At 40.8% G+C, this 18998-nt stretch overlaps 6 protein-coding genes across 6 annotated transcripts in view; 3 read left to right on the top strand and 3 right to left on the bottom strand.

Moving 5' to 3' along the window:
* Position 1: 1 nt before the first annotated feature.
* On the bottom strand, positions 2-1214 carry LOC103360201 (trypsin-3-like; the record flags this gene model as incomplete). The annotated part of the gene is made up of 4 exons (XM_008285883.1): positions 1175-1214; positions 940-1093; positions 176-411; positions 2-84 (listed from the first exon to the last, which is right to left on the bottom strand). Coding segments are annotated over exons 1-4 (513 nt in total), but the record flags the coding sequence as incomplete, so codon positions are not given.
* Positions 1215-2254: 1040 nt separating this feature from the next.
* LOC103360200 (trypsin-3-like) lies at positions 2255-3495 on the top strand. Its single transcript, XM_008285882.1, has 5 exons — positions 2255-2294; positions 2377-2533; positions 2778-3031; positions 3123-3259; positions 3349-3495. The coding sequence occupies exons 1-5, from the start codon at positions 2255-2257 to the stop codon at positions 3493-3495; spliced, it is 735 nt and encodes a 244-aa protein (XP_008284104.1).
* Positions 3496-6808: 3313 nt separating this feature from the next.
* Positions 6809-8051, bottom strand: LOC103360199 (trypsin-3-like). Its single transcript, XM_008285881.1, has 5 exons — positions 8012-8051; positions 7772-7928; positions 7282-7538; positions 7054-7190; positions 6809-6958 (listed from the first exon to the last, which is right to left on the bottom strand). Exons 1-5 carry the CDS (start codon positions 8049-8051, stop codon positions 6809-6811), a joined length of 741 nt encoding a protein of 246 aa, XP_008284103.1.
* A 2191-nt stretch (positions 8052-10242) lies between these two features.
* On the top strand, positions 10243-11642 carry LOC103360185 (trypsin-3-like). The gene is made up of 5 exons (XM_008285862.1): positions 10243-10303; positions 10432-10588; positions 10803-11056; positions 11139-11275; positions 11366-11642. Exons 1-5 carry the CDS (start codon positions 10264-10266, stop codon positions 11513-11515), a joined length of 738 nt encoding a protein of 245 aa, XP_008284084.1. The 5' UTR covers positions 10243-10263; the 3' UTR covers positions 11516-11642.
* A 2891-nt stretch (positions 11643-14533) lies between these two features.
* On the bottom strand, positions 14534-16447 carry LOC103360186 (trypsin-3). The gene is made up of 5 exons (XM_008285863.1): positions 16408-16447; positions 16130-16286; positions 15067-15320; positions 14838-14974; positions 14534-14754 (listed from the first exon to the last, which is right to left on the bottom strand). The coding sequence occupies exons 1-5, from the start codon at positions 16445-16447 to the stop codon at positions 14605-14607; spliced, it is 738 nt and encodes a 245-aa protein (XP_008284085.1). The 3' UTR covers positions 14534-14604.
* Positions 16448-17652: 1205 nt separating this feature from the next.
* LOC103360198 (trypsin-3-like) overlaps positions 17653-18998 on the top strand; it is a 1801-nt gene continuing 455 nt past the window's right edge. Inside the window, exons 1-3 of the mRNA XM_008285880.1 lie at positions 17653-17713; positions 17835-17991; positions 18800-18995. Of these exons, the coding sequence (XP_008284102.1) occupies positions 17674-17713; positions 17835-17991; positions 18800-18995 (393 nt within the window). The 5' untranslated portion in view covers positions 17653-17673. The remainder of the gene's footprint in view (positions 17714-17834; positions 17992-18799; positions 18996-18998) is intronic.

Raw genomic sequence — 18998 nt, 5'->3', positions numbered from 1 at the left:
TGATCTGTCCAGGGTAGAAGGAACTGCAGCTTCTGTCGCTCAGGATGGGGGTATCCTGACACCTTAGAAGATTAGGGGTGTTGTCTATAAAATAAAAAATAATCCATGTAAATTTTGCTACCACTCCATCCTGCATCAAAGTATTTTCCAGATATGTTTTCAGTGTTGTACTGACCTTCAGAGCCCCATCCAGAGATCAGACAGCGGGTGCCGGCGACGGCACAGCTGGAGGGCAGGGACACGGTGCGAATGTAGTTGTTGAGGGTGACAGGTTGGCTGAGCTTGATCAGCATGATGTCGGCGTCCCGGAAGTAGTCGGGGTGACGGACGACATAAGCAGCATCGATGAACCGTTCTGTGCCCTCATTGGTAGCAATGTCGTGCTCCCCAAGACGCACCTGGATAGTAGTTCTGTTTCAAGAACAGACTTACATCTTTCTGATTCAAAAAGTCAAAAGTGTTAAAGGTGAAAAAATGCCAGTCTATATCAACAAAAGTTGCTATTGTTTCACCTCTTAGACCAAGACAGTATGGTGGAGAAACATGAGTTCACTTTTATTACTTCACTGGCAGGACTGGTAAAACAAACAAGCTGTCGGTGCAACAACAGGCACACACCTTCCTTTTTTACACGCTCAAACTTCTAGCCACACAAGACAACAACAAAACAAAGAGCAAGACTTCTTCTACCTGGCAGTAATTTCACGGCACACCTTTTTATACTGCCCCCTACTGGACGGTGTAATTATGTTTGAACCAAATAACTGGAAGTTTCTGCATAATCAACTGAATAAAGTGAAAATATATACACAATATATATATATACAAACAAAATGAACATCTTTCCAGGTGTCACACTATGTATGTACATTGTTCCATCAAATCTGAAAATTCTTATAGTGTAAGATGATTCCAATGTCTGTTCTCTGCACTTACAACTTGTAGCACTCAGCAGCAGTCACCACCCAGGTCCTGGAGATCAGGGCGCCTCCACAGAAACGGTAGCCAGCCACCACAAAGACCTGGTAGGGCACAGAGTTCTTCCTGCACTCATAGCCTCCAACAATCTTGTTATTCTCAGTGGGAGCAGCATCTGTGAGACAAAGTTCAAGAGCTTAAACCCCCTCCTGAAACAAGAAACATGGAATTAAAGAAACTGATCACAAAAACTTACATGTTGCAGCAAAGAGGGTGAAGAAAATGAAGTACTTCATACTTCTTACTGAACCAATACGCAGCAGCAGCAGATGTTGCAGGTTTCTTGGCTTCAAATAAACAAAACAGAACTCAACAGCTCTTTATCTAATTCTCTGTCTGAGGTGTTTTTCCGGGTGCACTGCTCAGTGATTAAACATTATCCAACCTGGGAAACAGCAGCATGTTCAAAGATAAAAATAAATACATAAATAAAATAAAACAACAACACAGTTTTCCACTAATCCGTGAATCACTCTTTTTTTATTACCAGAATTCTCCTCATACAGACACACTCCTTAAAACTGGTGTTTGTAATATACACAAACCCACCGAGACTTCATTCAGAGCGAACCTGATGAGCTCAACATGGAAAAAATATTACATTTGTCACCAGGAAATTTAACGTAAGGAGAAAAAAGCCCAAAGAAATAGATTGGCTTCAGATAGAATAGTTTGTTTTGTGAAATTTATCTGGTAATAAAATAAACCTCAAAAACTGAGAAAAATTTTCCCCCATAATTTAAATCATTTTCTTCCAGAAAAAAATCTGGGAAATCATTGTGCAGCTACTTGCATGCAAGACAATACATTTGAGTTAGATCATACTGTATGATAATTCATGACATCAAAAATATAATAAGTTGTAGCTCAGCGTTTTGGCATACTCGTCCAATGACCAGTCAGCTGTTTATGTCTGACATCACGGCAGTTGCTTGAATTCAACCGAAATTAATTCAATATATATAAACAACCTTACTGAAATCGGAGAAATAACAAATGATTCTGACTTACCTGTTTCTCTTACAACTTCACTGATCTCTTTGTCCCTATTAGGTAGTAATTTATAAGACATTCATGGATTCATAGAAAACTGTGCTTTTATCTTTGAACATGCTGCTGTTTCCCAGGCTGGATAATATTTAATCACTGAGCATTGTACCTGGAAAAACACCTCAGAGAGAGAATTAGATAAAGAGCTGTTAAGTTCTGTTTTGTTTATTTGAAGCCAAGAAACCTGCGACATCTGCTGCTGCTGCGTATTGTCTCAGTAAGAAGTATGAAGTACTTCATTTTCTTCACCCTCTTTGCTGCAACATGTAAGTTTTTGAAGTCAGTTTCTTTAACTCCCTATTTTATTGTTTCAGGAGGGGCTTTAAGCTCTTGAACTTTATTTCTCAGATGCTGCTCCTATTGAGGACGACAAGATTGTTGGAGGCTATGAGTGCAAGAAGAACTCTGTGCCCTACCAGGTCTCTCTGAACTTTGGCTACCACTTCTGTGGAGGTTCCCTGATCTCCAGGTCCTGGGTGGTATCTGCTGCTCACTGCTACAAGTTGTAAGTGCAGAGAACGGGCTTTAGATTCATCTGACACCATAAGAATATTAGAATTTGATGGAGAAAGATACATACACAGCCACTTTTGTTGGTTCAGACTGGCATTTTTTTCCCCCTTCAACAAACTTTTTAGTTTTTGAATCAGAAAGAAGTAAGTCTGCACCCGAATTAGTAATACTGATCCTGTCAGTACAAATGGAAATTACCATTAAAAGTAGTTTTACCCTCATGCCTCTCTCTGCAGTTCAATCCAGGTGCGTCTTGGTGAGCATGACATTGCTGTCAATGAGAGCACCGAGCAGTTCATCGACTCTTCTAAGGTCATCCGTCACCCCCGCTACAGCAGCTTCAGCCTGGACAACGACATCATGCTTATCAAGCTCAGCCAACCCGCCACCCTGAACAGCTACGTCCGCACCGTGTCCCTGCCCTCCAGCTGTGCCGTCGCCGGCACCCGCTGTCTGATCTCTGGATGGGGCGACATGAGCGCCTCTGGAAGTCAGTTAAACACTGAAAACATATCTGGAAAATACTTTGGTGCAGGATGGAGTGGTAGCAATATTTACATGTATTCTTTTATATTATCTAGGCGACCTCCCTGATCGTCTGATGTGCCTGGATGCCCCCATCCTGAGCGACAGCAGCTGCAGGTCCTCCTACCCTGGAGATATCACCTCCAATATGTTCTGTGCTGGATTCCTGGAGGGAGGCAAGGACTCCTGCCAGGTATGACAACAAACCACTGCCTCTGAAAGTGGACAAACCAAACTTCAAAACTCCTCTATTCACACCTCGCCTTGTCTTTCCTCTGTCAGGGTGACTCTGGTGGCCCCCTGGTGTGCAATGGTCAGCTGCAGGGTGTGGTGTCCTGGGGTCATGGATGTGCTGAGAGGAGGAAGCCTGGAGTCTACACCAGGGTCTGCAACTACAACTCCTGGATCCGTGACACTATGAATCAATGAATCTGACGTCACTTCAACCAACATCAATCTCAAGAAACTATGACAGCAGTTTCAAGTAAATAAATGATCAACCTGAGTCTCTGTCATTTGCTGTTTTGTGCTGTTGGAAAAAGATTCAAATTCTAAACCCTTCAGCAATAAGGGAATGGGGAAAATTGCAAATCTTAGTTTAGACACGAACACAAGATATACTGAAAAAAATTCGGAGTCCTAAATATATCAAAAAAAAAGGGAAAAAAATGAGACATTCTACACCAAGATAGAGATAAAACATCTCATAATATAAAACATGCAGTGCACAACATATAAGTGCACTGTATGCGAAAATGCTGCATTTTAACGAGATGATTAATATTTTAGATGTTTAGCCATCAGTGATTTTAACATTGTGGCAGATTGGTGTATATTTTCATGTTTTCTCTGGATTGCTAGTGTGACAAATAATATATTCATAAATACTGTAGAGCAGGGGTTCTCAACTGGTCTCACCCTGGGACCCACATTTTCCCATGTTCATTAAGTCGCGACCCAATTTTTTTTATAATTTAGTATTCAATATTCAATATAGTTTCCTGTGCAACATGCATTTCAGAGCATATAACCATGCATAGTAACTGGACCATGACAGCTGTGTGTACAAAACTGCACAAAATAAAAAAGGGAACAAAACAACACGGGGAGAAAGATTCCGGTGCCCCCACCGGGACGGCAACCTTCTTGCTGCGAGGCAACAGTGCTACCAACTGCGCCACCCTGCAGCCCTCCAACCTGAGATGCACATTATATATTATTTAATTTTGACCAGCTGTCCGCGACCCACTTTTGGGTCGCAACCCACCAGTTGAGAACCCCTGCTGTAGAGAGACCTAAAGTCTTACATCAAAAACACAAGTATTCCAAATAAATCAGAGAAATATTTCATACCAAGTATGCTTTCCTCCTAAAAATAAGCAAATACAGTTTGCAATCTTATTTCAGAAAGTATATATATATATACATATATACATATATATAGTGTGTGTGTCTGGCAAATGAGCTACTGAAATAAGGCACAAATGGACAAGAGACCAGAACCTGGAGCTGATGGAATGCTACCGGACAAGCAACCCGACTGTGAAATGAACCATGAAACATGAACCATGAAACAGCTACTAGCCAAGTATTCCAACATCCACAAATGACAACTGCTCACAACTACAGACTGACAAGGTACAACAATGATGCTATGGCAAATGGGACAAGCCAGGACGACTGGCCAGAGAGGAGGTACATCCGTCCTCCCTGCATCAGAGATTGAGTACCAAGCCCCAATAAGCACAAAGATCCTTAACATAGGACCTGAGAATGAAGATGATGGACAAGTTGGAAAACTGGTACCTCCGGAGCCGATTACTGTGGCTGAGTAAAGTACCCTCTGAAAGTCTGCTAGAAGGTGTAAATCCAAAGCTACAAACTATCCCTACGACAACCATCACCAAGATCAACCAGCTGATGTACACCACAGCAACAGTGATCCTAGGGATGCTCAGCTATAGATGAACAGCATAAATATCAAAGAACAATGGCCGTGTGGAGGAGGAGGCTAGAGGCCAAGATAATGGAGTTGCTGAGAGACGTTAGTTCACTCTCAGCGCTTCAGAAAGGTGTGGGGAAGAAAGGGCTTCCTGGGAAGTACCACCAGCTTTCTGTACCAGAGGCACAAGAGACTCACAGCACTGGCTACCCAAGTAAAGAGATACAACAAAGAAGTTGAAAAAAGGACAATAAAATGAGTGTTTTCCACCAAACTATCCAAGCACTCTACAATGTGTTTCTCATTCACACACGCATTCATGCACCAGTGGCGACAGAGCTGCCATGCAAAGTGCTTGCTCGCCCATTGGAAGCAACTTCGGGTTCAGTGTCTTGCCGAAAGATGCTTTGACTGTGGAGGGACAGAGGATCAGTCCACCAACCTTGAGATAAGAGAACAACGTGGTGCAACAATGTGGTTCTACCCAGAGCTGAGACTGAGAGGTACTGGAAGAGCATATGGGAAAAAGAAGCATCACATAACACTGATGCTCAGTGACTAGTGGACCTAAGAGCTGATCACAGCAATTTCCCAGAACAGGAACCAGTGACCATCACAGTTGCAGACATCCGAAAAAGAGTGTCAGGTATAAAAAGCTGGACAGCACCAGGCCTGGACATGACCCACGCCTACTGGCTAAAGAAGCTAACTGCACTCCACGACCACCTAACAGTACAAATGAATCAACTGCTGACAGATGGGATTCCCTCAGAATGGCTAACCCAAGGGTGACTGTTCCTGATCATGAAGACCCCCAGAAGGGTGCGATCTCATCAAACTACCAGCCAATAACCTGCCTCCGTACAACATGGAAGCTCCTGTCAGGCATCACAGCGGCTACGATGAACAGGCACATGGTCCAATACATGCACAGCGCCCAGAAGGGAATTGGTTGCAATACCAGAGGAGCCAAGCATCAGCTACTGGTAGACAGAGCAGTCACCCAAGACTGCGAGACCGGACAGATCAACCTGTGTACGGCCTGGATTGACGACCAGAAAGCTTATGACTCAGTGCCACGCACATGGATCCTAAGATGCTTGGAGTTGTACAATATCAACAGGACACTAAAAGCCTTTATCAAGAACTTAATGGGGCTCTGGAAAACAATACTGGAGGCCAACTCAAAGCCAAATGCACAAGTCACCAACAAATGTGGCACGTTCACCACTGCTGTTCCTCATAGGCCTAAACCCCCTCAGCCAGATCACTGCAAAGAGCGGCTATGGATACCAGTTCTCTCATGTAAGAATCTAAAAATATAAAACATATTATGATTTGTTCAACACCGTTTGTTTACAACACAATTCCATATGAGTTCTTTCATACCTATTTATCTAAATGTAAATAATTCAAACTGGACAAATGTTTACCTCTTTCTCATCAGTACTTTACATGCTAAAACACAGAAACAATTGCATATCTTTTTCATTTTTACTAGATATGTTCTCTCAGTATTGGGAGGAAAATGCGGTTTTACATGTTTTTGATAAGCAGATTTAGGACTCTTTCATATTTCTGCAAAGATCTCAGAATGTTTTGAAATATATCGTGTATTCATGTCTAAAGGAAGATTAGTATTTCTCCTCGTTCCCAACATGCTGAAGGATTTATAATTGGTATATTTGTCCAACAGCACAAAACAAGGAATGACAGAGATTTAGCTTGATCATTTATTTACTCAAAACTACTGTCATAGTTTCTTGAGACTGATGTTGGTTGAAGTGACTTTTGTTCCATTTATTCGGAGATCATGATGTTGCGGATCCAGGAATTGTAGTTGCAGACCTTGGTGTAGACTCCAGGATCGTTGCTCCCGACTATTCCGCCAAGCCAGCACACCACACCCTGCAGCTGACCATTGCATACGATGGGGCTACCAGAGTAACCCTGACAGAAGAAAGACAAGGCTAGGTGTACATAGAGGAGTTCTGAAGTTTGATTTGTCCACTTTTACAAGCAGAGATGGTGACTTGTTCTCATACCTGAACGTAGACCTGGTCTCCCTCGAGGGATCCAGCACAGAACATGTTGGAGGTGATCTGTCCAGGGTAGGAGGACCTGCAGCTTCTGTCGCTCAGGATGGGGGCATCCTGACACCTCAGAAGATCATGGGTGGTGTCTATAAAATAAAAAATAATCCACGAAAATATTGCTACCACTCCATCCTGCATCAAAGTATTTTCCAGATATGTTTTCAGTGTTGTACTGACCTTCAGAGTCATAGGTGGAGCCCCATCCAGAGATCAGACAGCGGGTGCCGGCGACGGCACAGCTGGAGGGCAGGGACACGGTGCGGATGTAGTTGTTGAGGGTGACAGGTTGGCTGAGCTTGATCAGCATGATGTTGTTATCCTCATTGTACCTATTATAGTAGGGGTGAATGATGAATTTAACAGCGTCGATGGACTGCTCGGTGCCCTCATTGACATCAATGTCGTGCTCACCAAGAAGCACCTGGATGGAGCCGCTGAGAAAGGCATGAGAGCAAAAATACATTTAATTGTAACTCCATTTGTTCTGAGGTGAATAATATTTCTAGTTAAAAAACAGACTTCTTTCTGATTCAAAAAGTAAAAAGTGTGTTGAAGGGGAAAAATGCCAGTCAGAACCAACAAAAGTGGCTATGTATGTATCTTTCTCCATCAAATTCTAATATTCTTATGGTGTCAGATGATTCTAATGTCTGTTCTCTGCTCTTACGCCGAACGGCACAAAGCAGCAGACAGCACCCAGGTCCTGGAGATCAGGGCGCCTCCACAGAAGTGGTAGCCACCCGCCACAGAGACCTGGTAGGGCACAGAGTTCTTCCTGCACTCATAGCTTTCAACAGTCCTACCATTCTCAATGGGAGCAGCATCTGTGGGATAAAGTTCAAGAGCTTAAACCCCCTCCTGAAACAATAAAATATAAAAGTTAAAGAAACTGACCACAAAAACTTACATGTTGCAGCAAAGAGTGGAAAGAAAATGAAGTACTTCATGCTTCTTCTAAGTTGGAGGAGCAAGAAGTAAGTCAGATTATTCATTTCACTCAAAACCCACAGAGACTTCATTCAGAGCGAACCTGATGAGCTCAACATGGAAAAATATTACATTTGTCACCAGGAAATTTAACGTAAGGAGAAAAAAGCCCAAAGAAATAGATTGGCTTCAGATAGAATAGTTTGTTTTGTGAAATTTATCTGGTAATAAAATAAACCTCAAAAACTGAGAAAAAAAACTAAAAAATCTGGGAAATCATTGTGCAGTTAATTACATGCAAGACAATACATTTGAGTTAGATCATACTGTATGATAATTCATCACATCAAAAATATAATAAGTTGTAGCTCAGCGTTTTGGCATACTCGTCCAATGACCAGTCAGCTGTTTATGTCTGACATCACGGCAGTTGCTTGAATTCAACCGAAATTAATTCAATATATATAAACAACCTTACTGAAATCGTAGAAATAACAAATGACTTACCTGTTTCTCTTACAACTTCACTGATCTCTTTGTTCCTATTAGGTAGTCATTTATAAGTGATTCATGGATTCATAGAAAACTGTGCTTTTATCTTTGAACATGCTGCTGTTTCCCAGGTTGGATAATGTTTAATCACTGAGCATTGTGCCTGGAAAAACACCTCAGAGAGAGAATTAGATAAAGAGCTGTTGAGTTTGAGAGTTTATTTCAAGCTTCAGAAACCTGCGACATCTGCTGCTGCTGCTGTGTATTGGTTCAGTAAGAAGTATGAAGTACTTCATTTTCTTCACCCCCTTTGCTGCAGCATGCAAGCGTTTGTTGTCAGTTTTCCATATTTGATAGTTTCAGGAGGAGGTTTAAGCTCTTGAACTTTATCTCTCAGATGCTGCTCCCACTGAGGATGACAAGATTGTTGGAGGCTATGAGTGCAGGAAGAAAGTAATAGACAAATACAAAACAAAAACACTTATTAAAACAAGCATTACAAATAAATCGAAGAAATATCTGACAGCATATATTCCTTCCCCTCAAAAATAGAGAAATTAGGAAAATATGAAAGTAGTATGTAATATATTAAGAGATCATGTGTGATCATTACAAGTAGTTATTTTACAGTTAAATAGACTGCATTAAAATACACAGTTTGCAATTTGACCAAAAAAAACCCCCACAACAATGAAATACTGTGATGTCCAAATATGGATAAAATAGTGATTTATTTCATTTTTAATTTTTTTTTAGATGATGTAAATACAATAAAACTGCAATTTTATGGTCACATATTGTAAACGAATAAATAACTATGGGTCATTATACAGATTTTTGATGTGGGTGTTATGTACAGTTTTGGTTCATTTCTTTTCTACATTCAACATGTAAATTAATATCATTTTATTTTATATATCAGTTATTTTAATAGATATCATCTGTTTAACAAAACAGAGAAAATCTGGAAAATAACAGTTGAAGAATGATTTACCACTATTTAGTTCTTATTGGGAATATTAGTTTGTTCAAATATATATGAAGTAATCTTTTAAGTAGATTTAAATACAGTCATGCAGTGTAATTTTACAGTCAAACAAATCACCATTTGTAAAAAATACAGATATTTGAAGTGGACATTGTTTACAGTTTTTGCCTGTTTTTGGGGAATAAAAGAAAATTGCTTTCATGTGACTTTACTAGTCTGTATCTGTAATTTAACAAAAAAAAGTGAAATACAGTGTTAATAAATCCTTTTCTTTTACTAAGTAGTCTTGTCTTGCCAGTTTTGATCTACAAAAACAAAGTAGGTAATGTAAGTAAATGTCATATGTGAAGTACAGGTAACATTGTTTATATAAAGCTGTATGTGTGTTTTTAAAATCACATTATGGTATTTTTGCACAAGATTACAAGGAGGGAACAGTAGTAATGTAGTTCATTGCTTTTGAAGACAAACAGATGATTAGAAAATCTAAAATGCAACATGATTAAACTTCTGCAATTACTTAAAACACATCCATGAACTCAGATTTTCCATAAACGCGGTGTACACGACTGATTGTGGGATTAAAATACACATTATCAATATGCCAGCCTTTGCTACACAGATGTGTTTTCCCACAGGTTGGTCAGTGAGAGCATACCAATAAATGCCAATCAGATAGCAGAGGGGCAGAGAGGGTATAAAAAGAGCTGCAGTGGAGCTGAACTGGCACCGAGGCTCACACCGGAACCACCATGAAGGCTTTCATTCTTTTGGCTCTGTTCGCAGTGGCATGTGAGTATGAGTCTTGCTTTATTATAAGCAAAGATACTGCAATGCTAAATATTTTAACATTGCTTATTTTTAAATGACTATCCTGTAAAAACTTAAATGCTCTTACAAACATGATGTGAATCCGTCAGATGCCGCTCCCATCGAGGACGACAAGATCGTTGGAGGCTATGAGTGCAGGAAGAACTCTGTGCCCTACCAGGCCTCTCTGAACGTTGGCTACCACTTCTGTGGAGGCTCCCTGATCTCCAGCTCCTGGGTGGTGTCTGCTGCTCATTGCTACCAGTCGTGAGTGCAGAGAACGGACACTAGAATCAACTGACACCATTAGACAGCTGTCAAACTGGCTCATTTCTGATACATAAAGTCAACACTGAGAGGGAAACAGTTTTTTTTTGGTTCAAACTGTTTTTGTATCACCTTAATTATATCACACTGATCCTGTCAGTACAAATTAAATTGGGCATTAAATGCATTTTAACCGTCATGCCTCTCTCTGCAGTCGCATCCAGGTGCGTCTTGGTGAGCACAACATTGCTGTCAATGAGGGCACCGAGCAGTTCATCGACTCTTCTAAGGTCATCCGTCACTCCCGCTACAACAGCTACACCCTGGACAACGACATCATGCTGATCAAGCTGAGCAAACCCGCCACCCTCAACAGCTACGTCCGCACCGTGTCCCTGCCCTCCAGCTGCGCCGGCGCCGGCACCAACTGTCTGATCTCTGGATGGGGCAACATGAGCGCCTCTGGAAGTCAGTTAAACACTGAAAACATATCTGGAAAAATACCTTGGAGCAGGATGAGGTGGTAGCAATATTTCTTTGTATTTTCTAGGCAACTACCCTGATCGTCTGATGTGCCTGAATGCCCCCATCCTGAGCGACAGCAGCTGTACTTCCTCCTACCCTGGACAGATCACCTCCAACATGTTCTGTGCTGGATTCCTGGAGGGAGGCAAGGACTCCTGCCAGGTATGACAACAAGCTATTGCTTCTAAAAGTGGACAAACCAAACTTCACAACTCTTCCACTCAACCTCACTTTGTCTTTTCACTGCCTCAGGGTGACTCTGGTGGCCCCGTGGTGTGCAACGGTCAGCTGCAGGGTGTGGTGTCCTGGGGTTACGGATGCGCTCAGAGGAACCTGCCTGGAGTCTACGCCAAGGTCTGCAAGTACAACTCCTGGATCAGCAGCACCATGTCCTCCAACTAAATGTGCAGTGTGTCCCCTGTATTAAGTTCATGAAAATTGTCCATTAAAGCATCAATGATACAGAGCCCAGTACCACAGTACACACTGTGAAGTTGAGTGAAATAAAATTATTTCAAACAATAAGTCATTTATGTCTCTGCTGTTCTTCTATTATTATCTGAAGATGATACTCATTGCACACTTATACAGTAAATCATGACAAAACAGGTTTCAAGCCAAATGCGTGAGTGCAGGAATAGGATCGTAGAGTTAATTTTGGGGGGAGGTGGAGAAGCACAGCGTGTGTTCCATTGCATCCAATCACAGGAACAATAAAGGTGTTTTTTGGGTTGGTGTTGGGGGGGAGACTCCTTTTTAGCCATATACATCTACCAGCTTATGTGTTAAGGGGGAAACAGAGGTTTTCATTTTGAAGTAACAACATAATAAAATGATTGTTTTTGCAAAGCTGTCAAAAGAATAGAATAGAATATTGCCCGGCAAAGACAGTAACTACATGTTTATGCCATAGATAGACAGCTGACTACATAGCTAATGTCAGAGAGGCCTGTATCAAGTCAAGCTAGTTGCTCAGATAGCTGCGGCGAGTCAACGCTAAAACACAGAATAAGGGGAAATCACTGAGTAAACTTAGCTTTACTTTGATTTAAACTTTTTTTGTGTCCCAGTACTATTTGCTACTTATTCTGAAGCTAATGTAATACATTCATGTTCAACTAAAAATATTTAAATATGAGATTTAAAATCAACCCTACCTCAGCCACCACATCACATGAACTTCCTGAGTCAAAAAAGATGGCAAGTTACTGAAAGAATTTAGCTGCTTTTTTCCCCCTCTATCATTAACTTAGGATGACCAAACGTCCTTTTTTTCCCAGGACATGTCCTGTTTTCACATCCTGTCCTGGTGGTTTTTTTATAAAGTGATGAAAATGTCCTGGTCCTGTCCTGGACACAGACTGTATAAAAGATGGACGTAGCTACCGTGACGTCACCCGTTGGTTTCTGCACTGAGAAAATGAAGCCAGGGTTTTGCTACTTCCTGGTTGACATCTTGGATTTTTGGAGCCAGTGACGCAAAAATCGTCAGGGGGGGGGGCGGAGCCATAGGAGCAGCGATTGGTCAGATGGATTGAGAGGCGGGCCCTCTCTGCCCGCCCACATTTACCGCCTTCTGCTCGCTTCGTCTGTATGGTCGCTCCCGACTGTCAATCAAGCCAGCCACGCACCTTGCCCCGCAACATGTTGATGATTTTTTAAAAATTCAGTATTGATTTATTTTCAGATTGGGAACCTGATCTCTGGACTTGACCATGAAAACTAATAAACAAAAAATCCTGAGCTGTAGGAATGCGGTATGTCCTGATCTGTGATCACTTCTTTTCCAATTCATTTCTATGGGAGCCAGGGCTTTGTGGAGCCAGGACTAGCGGACGCAGTGACACTGCAGGTTTTTGACACTTCCGGGTTGGCTTCATTTTTCGGGGCCGGTTGCTACGTCCATCTTTTATACAGTCTATGGTCCTGGAGGAGACATACTTTACATGTATTGAAATTATAATGCATCTTTGAGTAAACTTCCAAGTATCAATTGAGTATCTCATTGCTGGGCCTAGGGTCCTGGTTTTCAGTAATCAACATATGGTCACCCGAATTATCTCACCTTGCTGCTGCTTTTTTTTTTTTTTTTTAATTATGTACTGACAAAGCTTAGCGTTAGTTTTAGCTTTGACTGGCTGTAGCTATCTCAGCAGCTAACTTGCCCTGAAACAGCCCTTTCTTTCTTTAGCTAGCTGCGTATGTGTTTAGAGGGCACCTTATGTCTGAGTTTTAAAGTCACAACATAATAAAATGGTTGTTTAGCAAAGCTGTTGAACTAATAAACCACTATATTACCCTACAAACACAGTAACTACATGTCTATGCCTTAGAAAGACAGCTAACTACATAGTTAAAGCAAGAGAGGCCTGCATCAAGTCGAGCTAGCTGCTCAGATAGCTGCAGCTAATCAATGCTAAAACTAAAGCTTAGTTTACTCAGTGATTTCCTCTTATGATGTGTAAATCAAAATGAAACAACATTTTTGTTGTTCACATTAGTACTCTATATAATTAAATAAAGCAGCAGCTTGGTGAGTTAATGATTGAGAAGAAAAAAAGGCAGCTAGTATTTGCTACTGGCAGCTAGCTTAGCAGCTCTCAGTAGCTTGCCATGCAACTTTTTGACTTAAGAATTTCATGTGATTGGTGGTTAAGGTACCATTGTTTTTAAATCGCGTACTAAAATATCTTTATCTGTACATTAATTTATGATATTTGTTTTAGAATAAGTAGCAATAGTACTGGGACACAGACAAACTTGAAATCAAACTAACGCTAATTTTCTTTAGCATGGCCAACAGTTAAATTTGAATTTGTGTTGAATTCAGTTAATGTTTTTTCTGCATCAATTTATGGTGGAAATAGCTCCTTTAGGACACATATCAAAGTTAAAATCAAAGTAAAGCTAAGCTTACTCAGTGATTTCCCCTTATTATGTGTTTTAGCGTTGGCTCGCCGCAGCTATCTCAGAAGTTAGCTTGACTTGCTACAGGCCTCTCTGACGATAGCCATGTAGTCAGCTGTCTGTCTATGGCATAAGCATGCAGTTGCTGTCTTTGCCGGACAGTTTTCTATTCTATTCTTTTGACAGCTTTGCTAAACAATCGTTTTATTGTGTTGTAACTTCAAAATGCAACGAAAATAAACTATTCATTCATTCAATCAAAATGAACACATACACAGGTAGATGTATATCGGTAAAAAAAGTAAAACAACACCTCTGTTGTCACTACTTGGATGTTGCATCAATGCAATGTGAAAACACACTTTGCTTCTTAAACCCTCTTTTTGTCATGATTTACTTTAAAATGTGCTGTAAGTGTGAGCTTAAGATAATAATGGAAAAATTGCCACAAAGTAAAAGAAATATTATAGAAAATACATTTATTTCACTCAACTTCACAGTGTGTACTGTGATGTTGGGCTCTGCATCGTTGCTGTTTTAATGGACAATTTTCATGAATTTAAAACAGGGGACACGCTGCCCATTTAGTTGGAGGACATGGTGCTGCGGATCCAGGAGTTGTAGTTGCAGACCTTGGCGTACACTCCAGGCTTGTTCCTCTGAGCGCATCCGTAACCCCAGGACACCACACCCTGCAGCTGACCATTGCACACCACGGGGCCACCAGAGTCACCCTGACAGAGGAAAGACAAGGTGTTAGTACAGAGTTGTGAAGTTTGGTTTGTCCACTTTTAGAAGCAGTAGCTTGTTGTCATACCTGGCAGGAGTCCTTGCCTCCCTCCAGGAATCCAGCACAGAACATGTTGGAGGTGATCTGTCCAGGGTAGGAGGACCTGCAGCTGCTGTCGCTCAGGATGGGGGCATCCAGGCATCTCAGACGATCAGGGTAGTTGCCTAGAAAATACAAAGAATACATGTAAATATTGCTACCACCACATCCTGCACCAAAGTATTTTCCAGATTCCAGTATTTATCGTTGCACTGACTTCCAGAGGTGCTCATGTTGCCCCATCCAGAGATCAGACAGCGGGTGCCGGAGCTGGCGCAGCTGGAGGGCAGGGACACGGTGCGGACGTAGCTGTTGAGGGTGGCGGGTTTGCTCAGCTTGATCAGCATGATGTCGTTGTCCAGGTTGTAGCTGCTGTAGCGGGGGTGACGGATGACCTTAGCAGAGCTGATGAACTGCTCGGTGCCCTCATTGACAGCAATGTTGTGCTCACCAAGACGCAGCTGGACGCGGCTGCAGAGAGAGGCATGACGGTTAAAATGCATTTAATGCTCATTTCCATTTGTACTGACAGGATCAGCGTCTAATTCAAAAGTTAAAGTGTGTTGAAGGAAGAAAGAAATGCCACACTGAACTAATGAACGTGGCCACACTGTAAAATGGGAAGTTTTTTCTTAAAAAATGTTGAACAAATTCTTTGAACAAATTACTGTGATTTTACAGATTTTCACAGTTTTGTTTGTTTTCTTTTTCCCCAGATAATAAGCAGTAAACACGGATCAATTTACATGTTGACTGTAAAAAAAACCCTAAAAAACAGGCCGATACTGTAACATGCTTCTTTTACGATGTGCGATCATAAAATTTGACTGTATCTAAATATATAACAAACACCATTATTTTACCAACGTTTGTCATATTTGCATTCAAAATTCTGTACATTACATTTTGAAAAACAGTGAATACTTTTAAGTGCTATTATACAGATTGTCCCTGATTTGTTTCAGTACCGATGAAGTCTGATACAATAAAAGAAAAACATATTAATTTTCGTTTTTTCTTTTGCCAAACTTTTCCTTATTGCTTGCAAATTTTTTTTTTTTCCAATTTTTATTCGTTTTTTTTTCCAGTTTTGGCCGTAAACCTTTTTTTTCCCTTTTTTCGTTTGGGAAAAAATATGACTTTGCAGATATTTGCTGTTATTTTCAAAACATTTTCGCAGATTTTCACTTTTTTTTCTTCAGCATATGTATGTATGTTTCTTCATCTAATCCTAGTATTCCTGTTTTCAGATGAATCTTATGTCTGTTCTCTGCACTCACGACTTGTAGCAGTGAGCAGCAGACACCACCCAGGAGCTGGAGATCAGGGAGCCTCCACAGAAGTGGTAGCCAGAGTTCAGAGAGACCTGGTAGGGCACAGAGTTCTTCCTGCACTCATAGCCTCCAACGATCTTGTCGTCCTCAATGGGAGCGGCATCTGATGGATCATGTTTATGAGAGCTTTTAAGTTTTGCAGGATTTTCATTTTCAAATAAGCAGCGTTGAAGTCTTCAGTACTGCAGTATCATTGCTCATATTGAAGCAAGACTCATACTCACATGCCACTGCGAACAGAGCCAGAAGAATGAAAGCCTTCATGGTGGTTCCTGTGTGAGCCTCGGTGCCAGTTCAGCTCCACTGCAGCTCCTTTTAAACCCACACTGTCCCTCTGCTATCTGATTGGCCAAGGACACCTATTTCATTTTTTCCATTTTCTCCCCTTTATCTTGTACAGTGTGTGAAAACACATCTGTGGGACAAGGGCCAAGTGATGATGTGGTTTTTTTCACACATGCCACATGTGCAAGCCTAAAGCTTTAAGCACAATTAAGTCACATTTTCTTTATTTATGTAGAAATGTTGTAGTTACACTATTCAGCTTAGATTGTGTGAGACTCTTTTTGCTGTTGTTCCAACCAAAAATACAGAAAAGTTATCACAGCAGCTAGCAGGACCTAATGCAGCCCTCTCTTGCTTTAGCTAGCTGTGTATGTGTTCAGAGGAAACCTTAGGTCTTCATTTTTGGTTGTATAGCAAAGCTGTCAAAACAATAAATCACTATGTTGCCCTACAAAGACAGTAACTACATATTTATGACAGCAAACTCTATTGCTTCTCAGTAACTTGCCATCCAACTTCTTGACTCATTTTTCTTCTCCATCTTTAATTCACCCAGCTGCTGCTTTATTTTATTACATAGAATTTGAAAGCAAACAACAAAGAGGTAATTACATTTTCATTTACACACAGCATCTTTTGATAAAGACCAAACTTTGTTGGATTAAAAAATAGAATATTAAGTCTCAGAGGGGAAAAAAAGGGGTGAAATTATGAACATTTTAATCACATTTTTTTTTGTTTTCTGACACAAACATTACTTCATCATGGAAAATCAGTCAAACTTTTAAAATATATGTCAAAACACATTCGTGTTTACGTGACGTACGAAATCTGGTATTGTTCAACTGTCTCTGTAGTGCGTCTTCAGTAACCTATTGAGAGAAACACTTTTTTGTATTTTTGGTTGGAACAACAGCAAAAAGAGTCTCACACAATTTAAGCTGAATAGTGTAACTACAACATTTCTACATAAAGAAAATGTGACTTGCTGTGCTTAAAGGTTTAGACTTGCACATGTGGCATGTGTGAAAAAAACCACATCATCACTTGGCTCTTGTCCCACAGATGTTTTCACACACTGTACAAGATAAAGGGGAGAAAATGAAATAGGTGTCCTTGGCCAATCAGATAGCAGAGGGACAGTGTGGGTTTAAAAGGAGCTGCAGTGGAGCTGAACTGGCACCGAGGCTCACACAGGAACCACCATGAAGGCTTTCATTCTTTTGGCTCTGTTCGCAGTGGCATGTGAGTATGAGTCTTGCTTCAATATGAGCAATGATACTGCAGTACTGAAGACTTCAACACTGCTTATTTGAAAATGAAAATCCTGCAAAACTTAAAAGTGCTCATAAACATGATCCATCAGATGCCGCTCCCATTGAGGACGACAAGATCGTTGGAGGCTATGAGTGCAGGAAGAACTCTGTGCCCTACCAGGTCTCTCTGAACTCTGGCTACCACTTCTGTGGAGGCTCCCTGATCTCCAGCTCCTGGGTGGTGTCTGCTGCTCACTGCTACAAGTCGTAAGTGCAGAGAACAGACATTAGATTCATCTGAAAACAGGAATACTAGGACTAGATGAAGAAACATACATACATATGCTGAAGAAAAAAAATTGAAAATCTGCGAAAATGTTTTGAAAATAACAGCAAATATCTTCAAAGTCATATTTTTTCCCAATGTAAATATGGTAAAACAATGTTTTATGGCCACACTTGGATAAAGAACGTATTACAATTTGTATAAATACAGATTTTGCAGTCATTATGTACAGTTTTGTCACAGTACACACGTAAATTTTATTTTTTTTTCTTTTATTGTATCAGACTTCATCGGTACTGAAACAAATCAGGGACAATCTGTATAATAGCACTTAAAAGTATTCACTGTTTTTCAAAATGTAATGTACCTAATTTTTAATGCAAATATGACAAACGTTGGTAAAATAATGGTGTTTGTTACATATTTAGATACAGTCAAATTTTATGATCGCACATCGTAAAAGAAGCATGTCACAGTATCGGCCTGTTTTTTAGGTTTTTTTTTACAGTCAACATGTAAATTGATCCGTGTTTACTGCTTATTATCTGGGGAAAAGAAAACAAACAAAACTGTGAAAATCTGTAAAATCACAGTAATTTGTTCAAAGAATTTGTTCAACATTTTTTAAGAAAAAACTTCCCATTTTACAGTGTGGCCACGTTCATTAGTTCAGTGTGGCATTTTTTTCTTCCTTCAACACACTTTAATTTTTGAATTAGATGCTGATCCTGTCAGTGCAAATGGAAATGAGCATTAAATGCATTTTAACCGTCATGCTTCTCTCTGCAGCCGCGTCCAGCTGCGTCTTGGTGAGCACAACATTGCTGTCAATGAGGGCACCGAGCAGTTCATCAGCTCTGCTAAGGTCATCCGTCACCCCCGCTACAGCAGCTACAACCTGGACAACGACATCATGCTGATCAAGCTGAGCAAACCCGCCACCCTCAACAGCTACGTCCGCACCGTGTCCCTGCCCTCCAGCTGCGCC

Source organism: Stegastes partitus, unplaced genomic scaffold (assembly GCF_000690725.1).
Source record: "Stegastes partitus isolate 25-593 unplaced genomic scaffold, Stegastes_partitus-1.0.2 Scaffold420, whole genome shotgun sequence".
NCBI classification, from domain to species: Eukaryota; Metazoa; Chordata; class Actinopteri; family Pomacentridae; genus Stegastes; species Stegastes partitus.
The sequence above is the reverse complement of the archived record's forward strand: the minus strand, read 5'-3'. Positions and strand labels throughout refer to the sequence as shown.

Excerpts from the sequence above, each read along its gene's own strand:
- LOC103360199 (XM_008285881.1), bottom strand. The coding sequence starts at position 8,051 with ATGAAGTACTTCATTTTCTTTCCACTCTTTGCTGCAACAT. Across the intron at positions 7,929-8,011 it reads TCCACTCTTTGCTGCAACAT|ATGCTGCTCCCATTGAGAAT; the intron begins GTAAGTTTTTGT and ends TTTATCCCACAG. Across the intron at positions 7,191-7,281 it reads CTCCACCTATGACTCTGAAG|ACACCACCCATGATCTTCTG; the intron begins GTCAGTACAACA and ends TTTATTTTATAG.
- LOC103360200 (XM_008285882.1), top strand. The coding sequence starts at position 2,255 with ATGAAGTACTTCATTTTCTTCACCCTCTTTGCTGCAACAT. Across the intron at positions 2,534-2,777 it reads GCTGCTCACTGCTACAAGTT|TTCAATCCAGGTGCGTCTTG; the intron begins GTAAGTGCAGAG and ends CTCTCTCTGCAG. Across the intron at positions 3,032-3,122 it reads CGACATGAGCGCCTCTGGAA|GCGACCTCCCTGATCGTCTG; the intron begins GTCAGTTAAACA and ends TATATTATCTAG.
- LOC103360185 (XM_008285862.1), top strand. The coding sequence starts at position 10,264 with ATGAAGGCTTTCATTCTTTTGGCTCTGTTCGCAGTGGCAT. Across the intron at positions 10,589-10,802 it reads GCTGCTCATTGCTACCAGTC|TCGCATCCAGGTGCGTCTTG; the intron begins GTGAGTGCAGAG and ends CTCTCTCTGCAG. Across the intron at positions 11,276-11,365 it reads GAGGCAAGGACTCCTGCCAG|GGTGACTCTGGTGGCCCCGT; the intron begins GTATGACAACAA and ends TCACTGCCTCAG.
- LOC103360186 (XM_008285863.1), bottom strand. The coding sequence starts at position 16,447 with ATGAAGGCTTTCATTCTTCTGGCTCTGTTCGCAGTGGCAT. Across the intron at positions 15,321-16,129 it reads GCTGCTCACTGCTACAAGTC|CCGCGTCCAGCTGCGTCTTG; the intron begins GTGAGTGCAGAG and ends CTCTCTCTGCAG. Across the intron at positions 14,755-14,837 it reads GAGGCAAGGACTCCTGCCAG|GGTGACTCTGGTGGCCCCGT; the intron begins GTATGACAACAA and ends TTCCTCTGTCAG.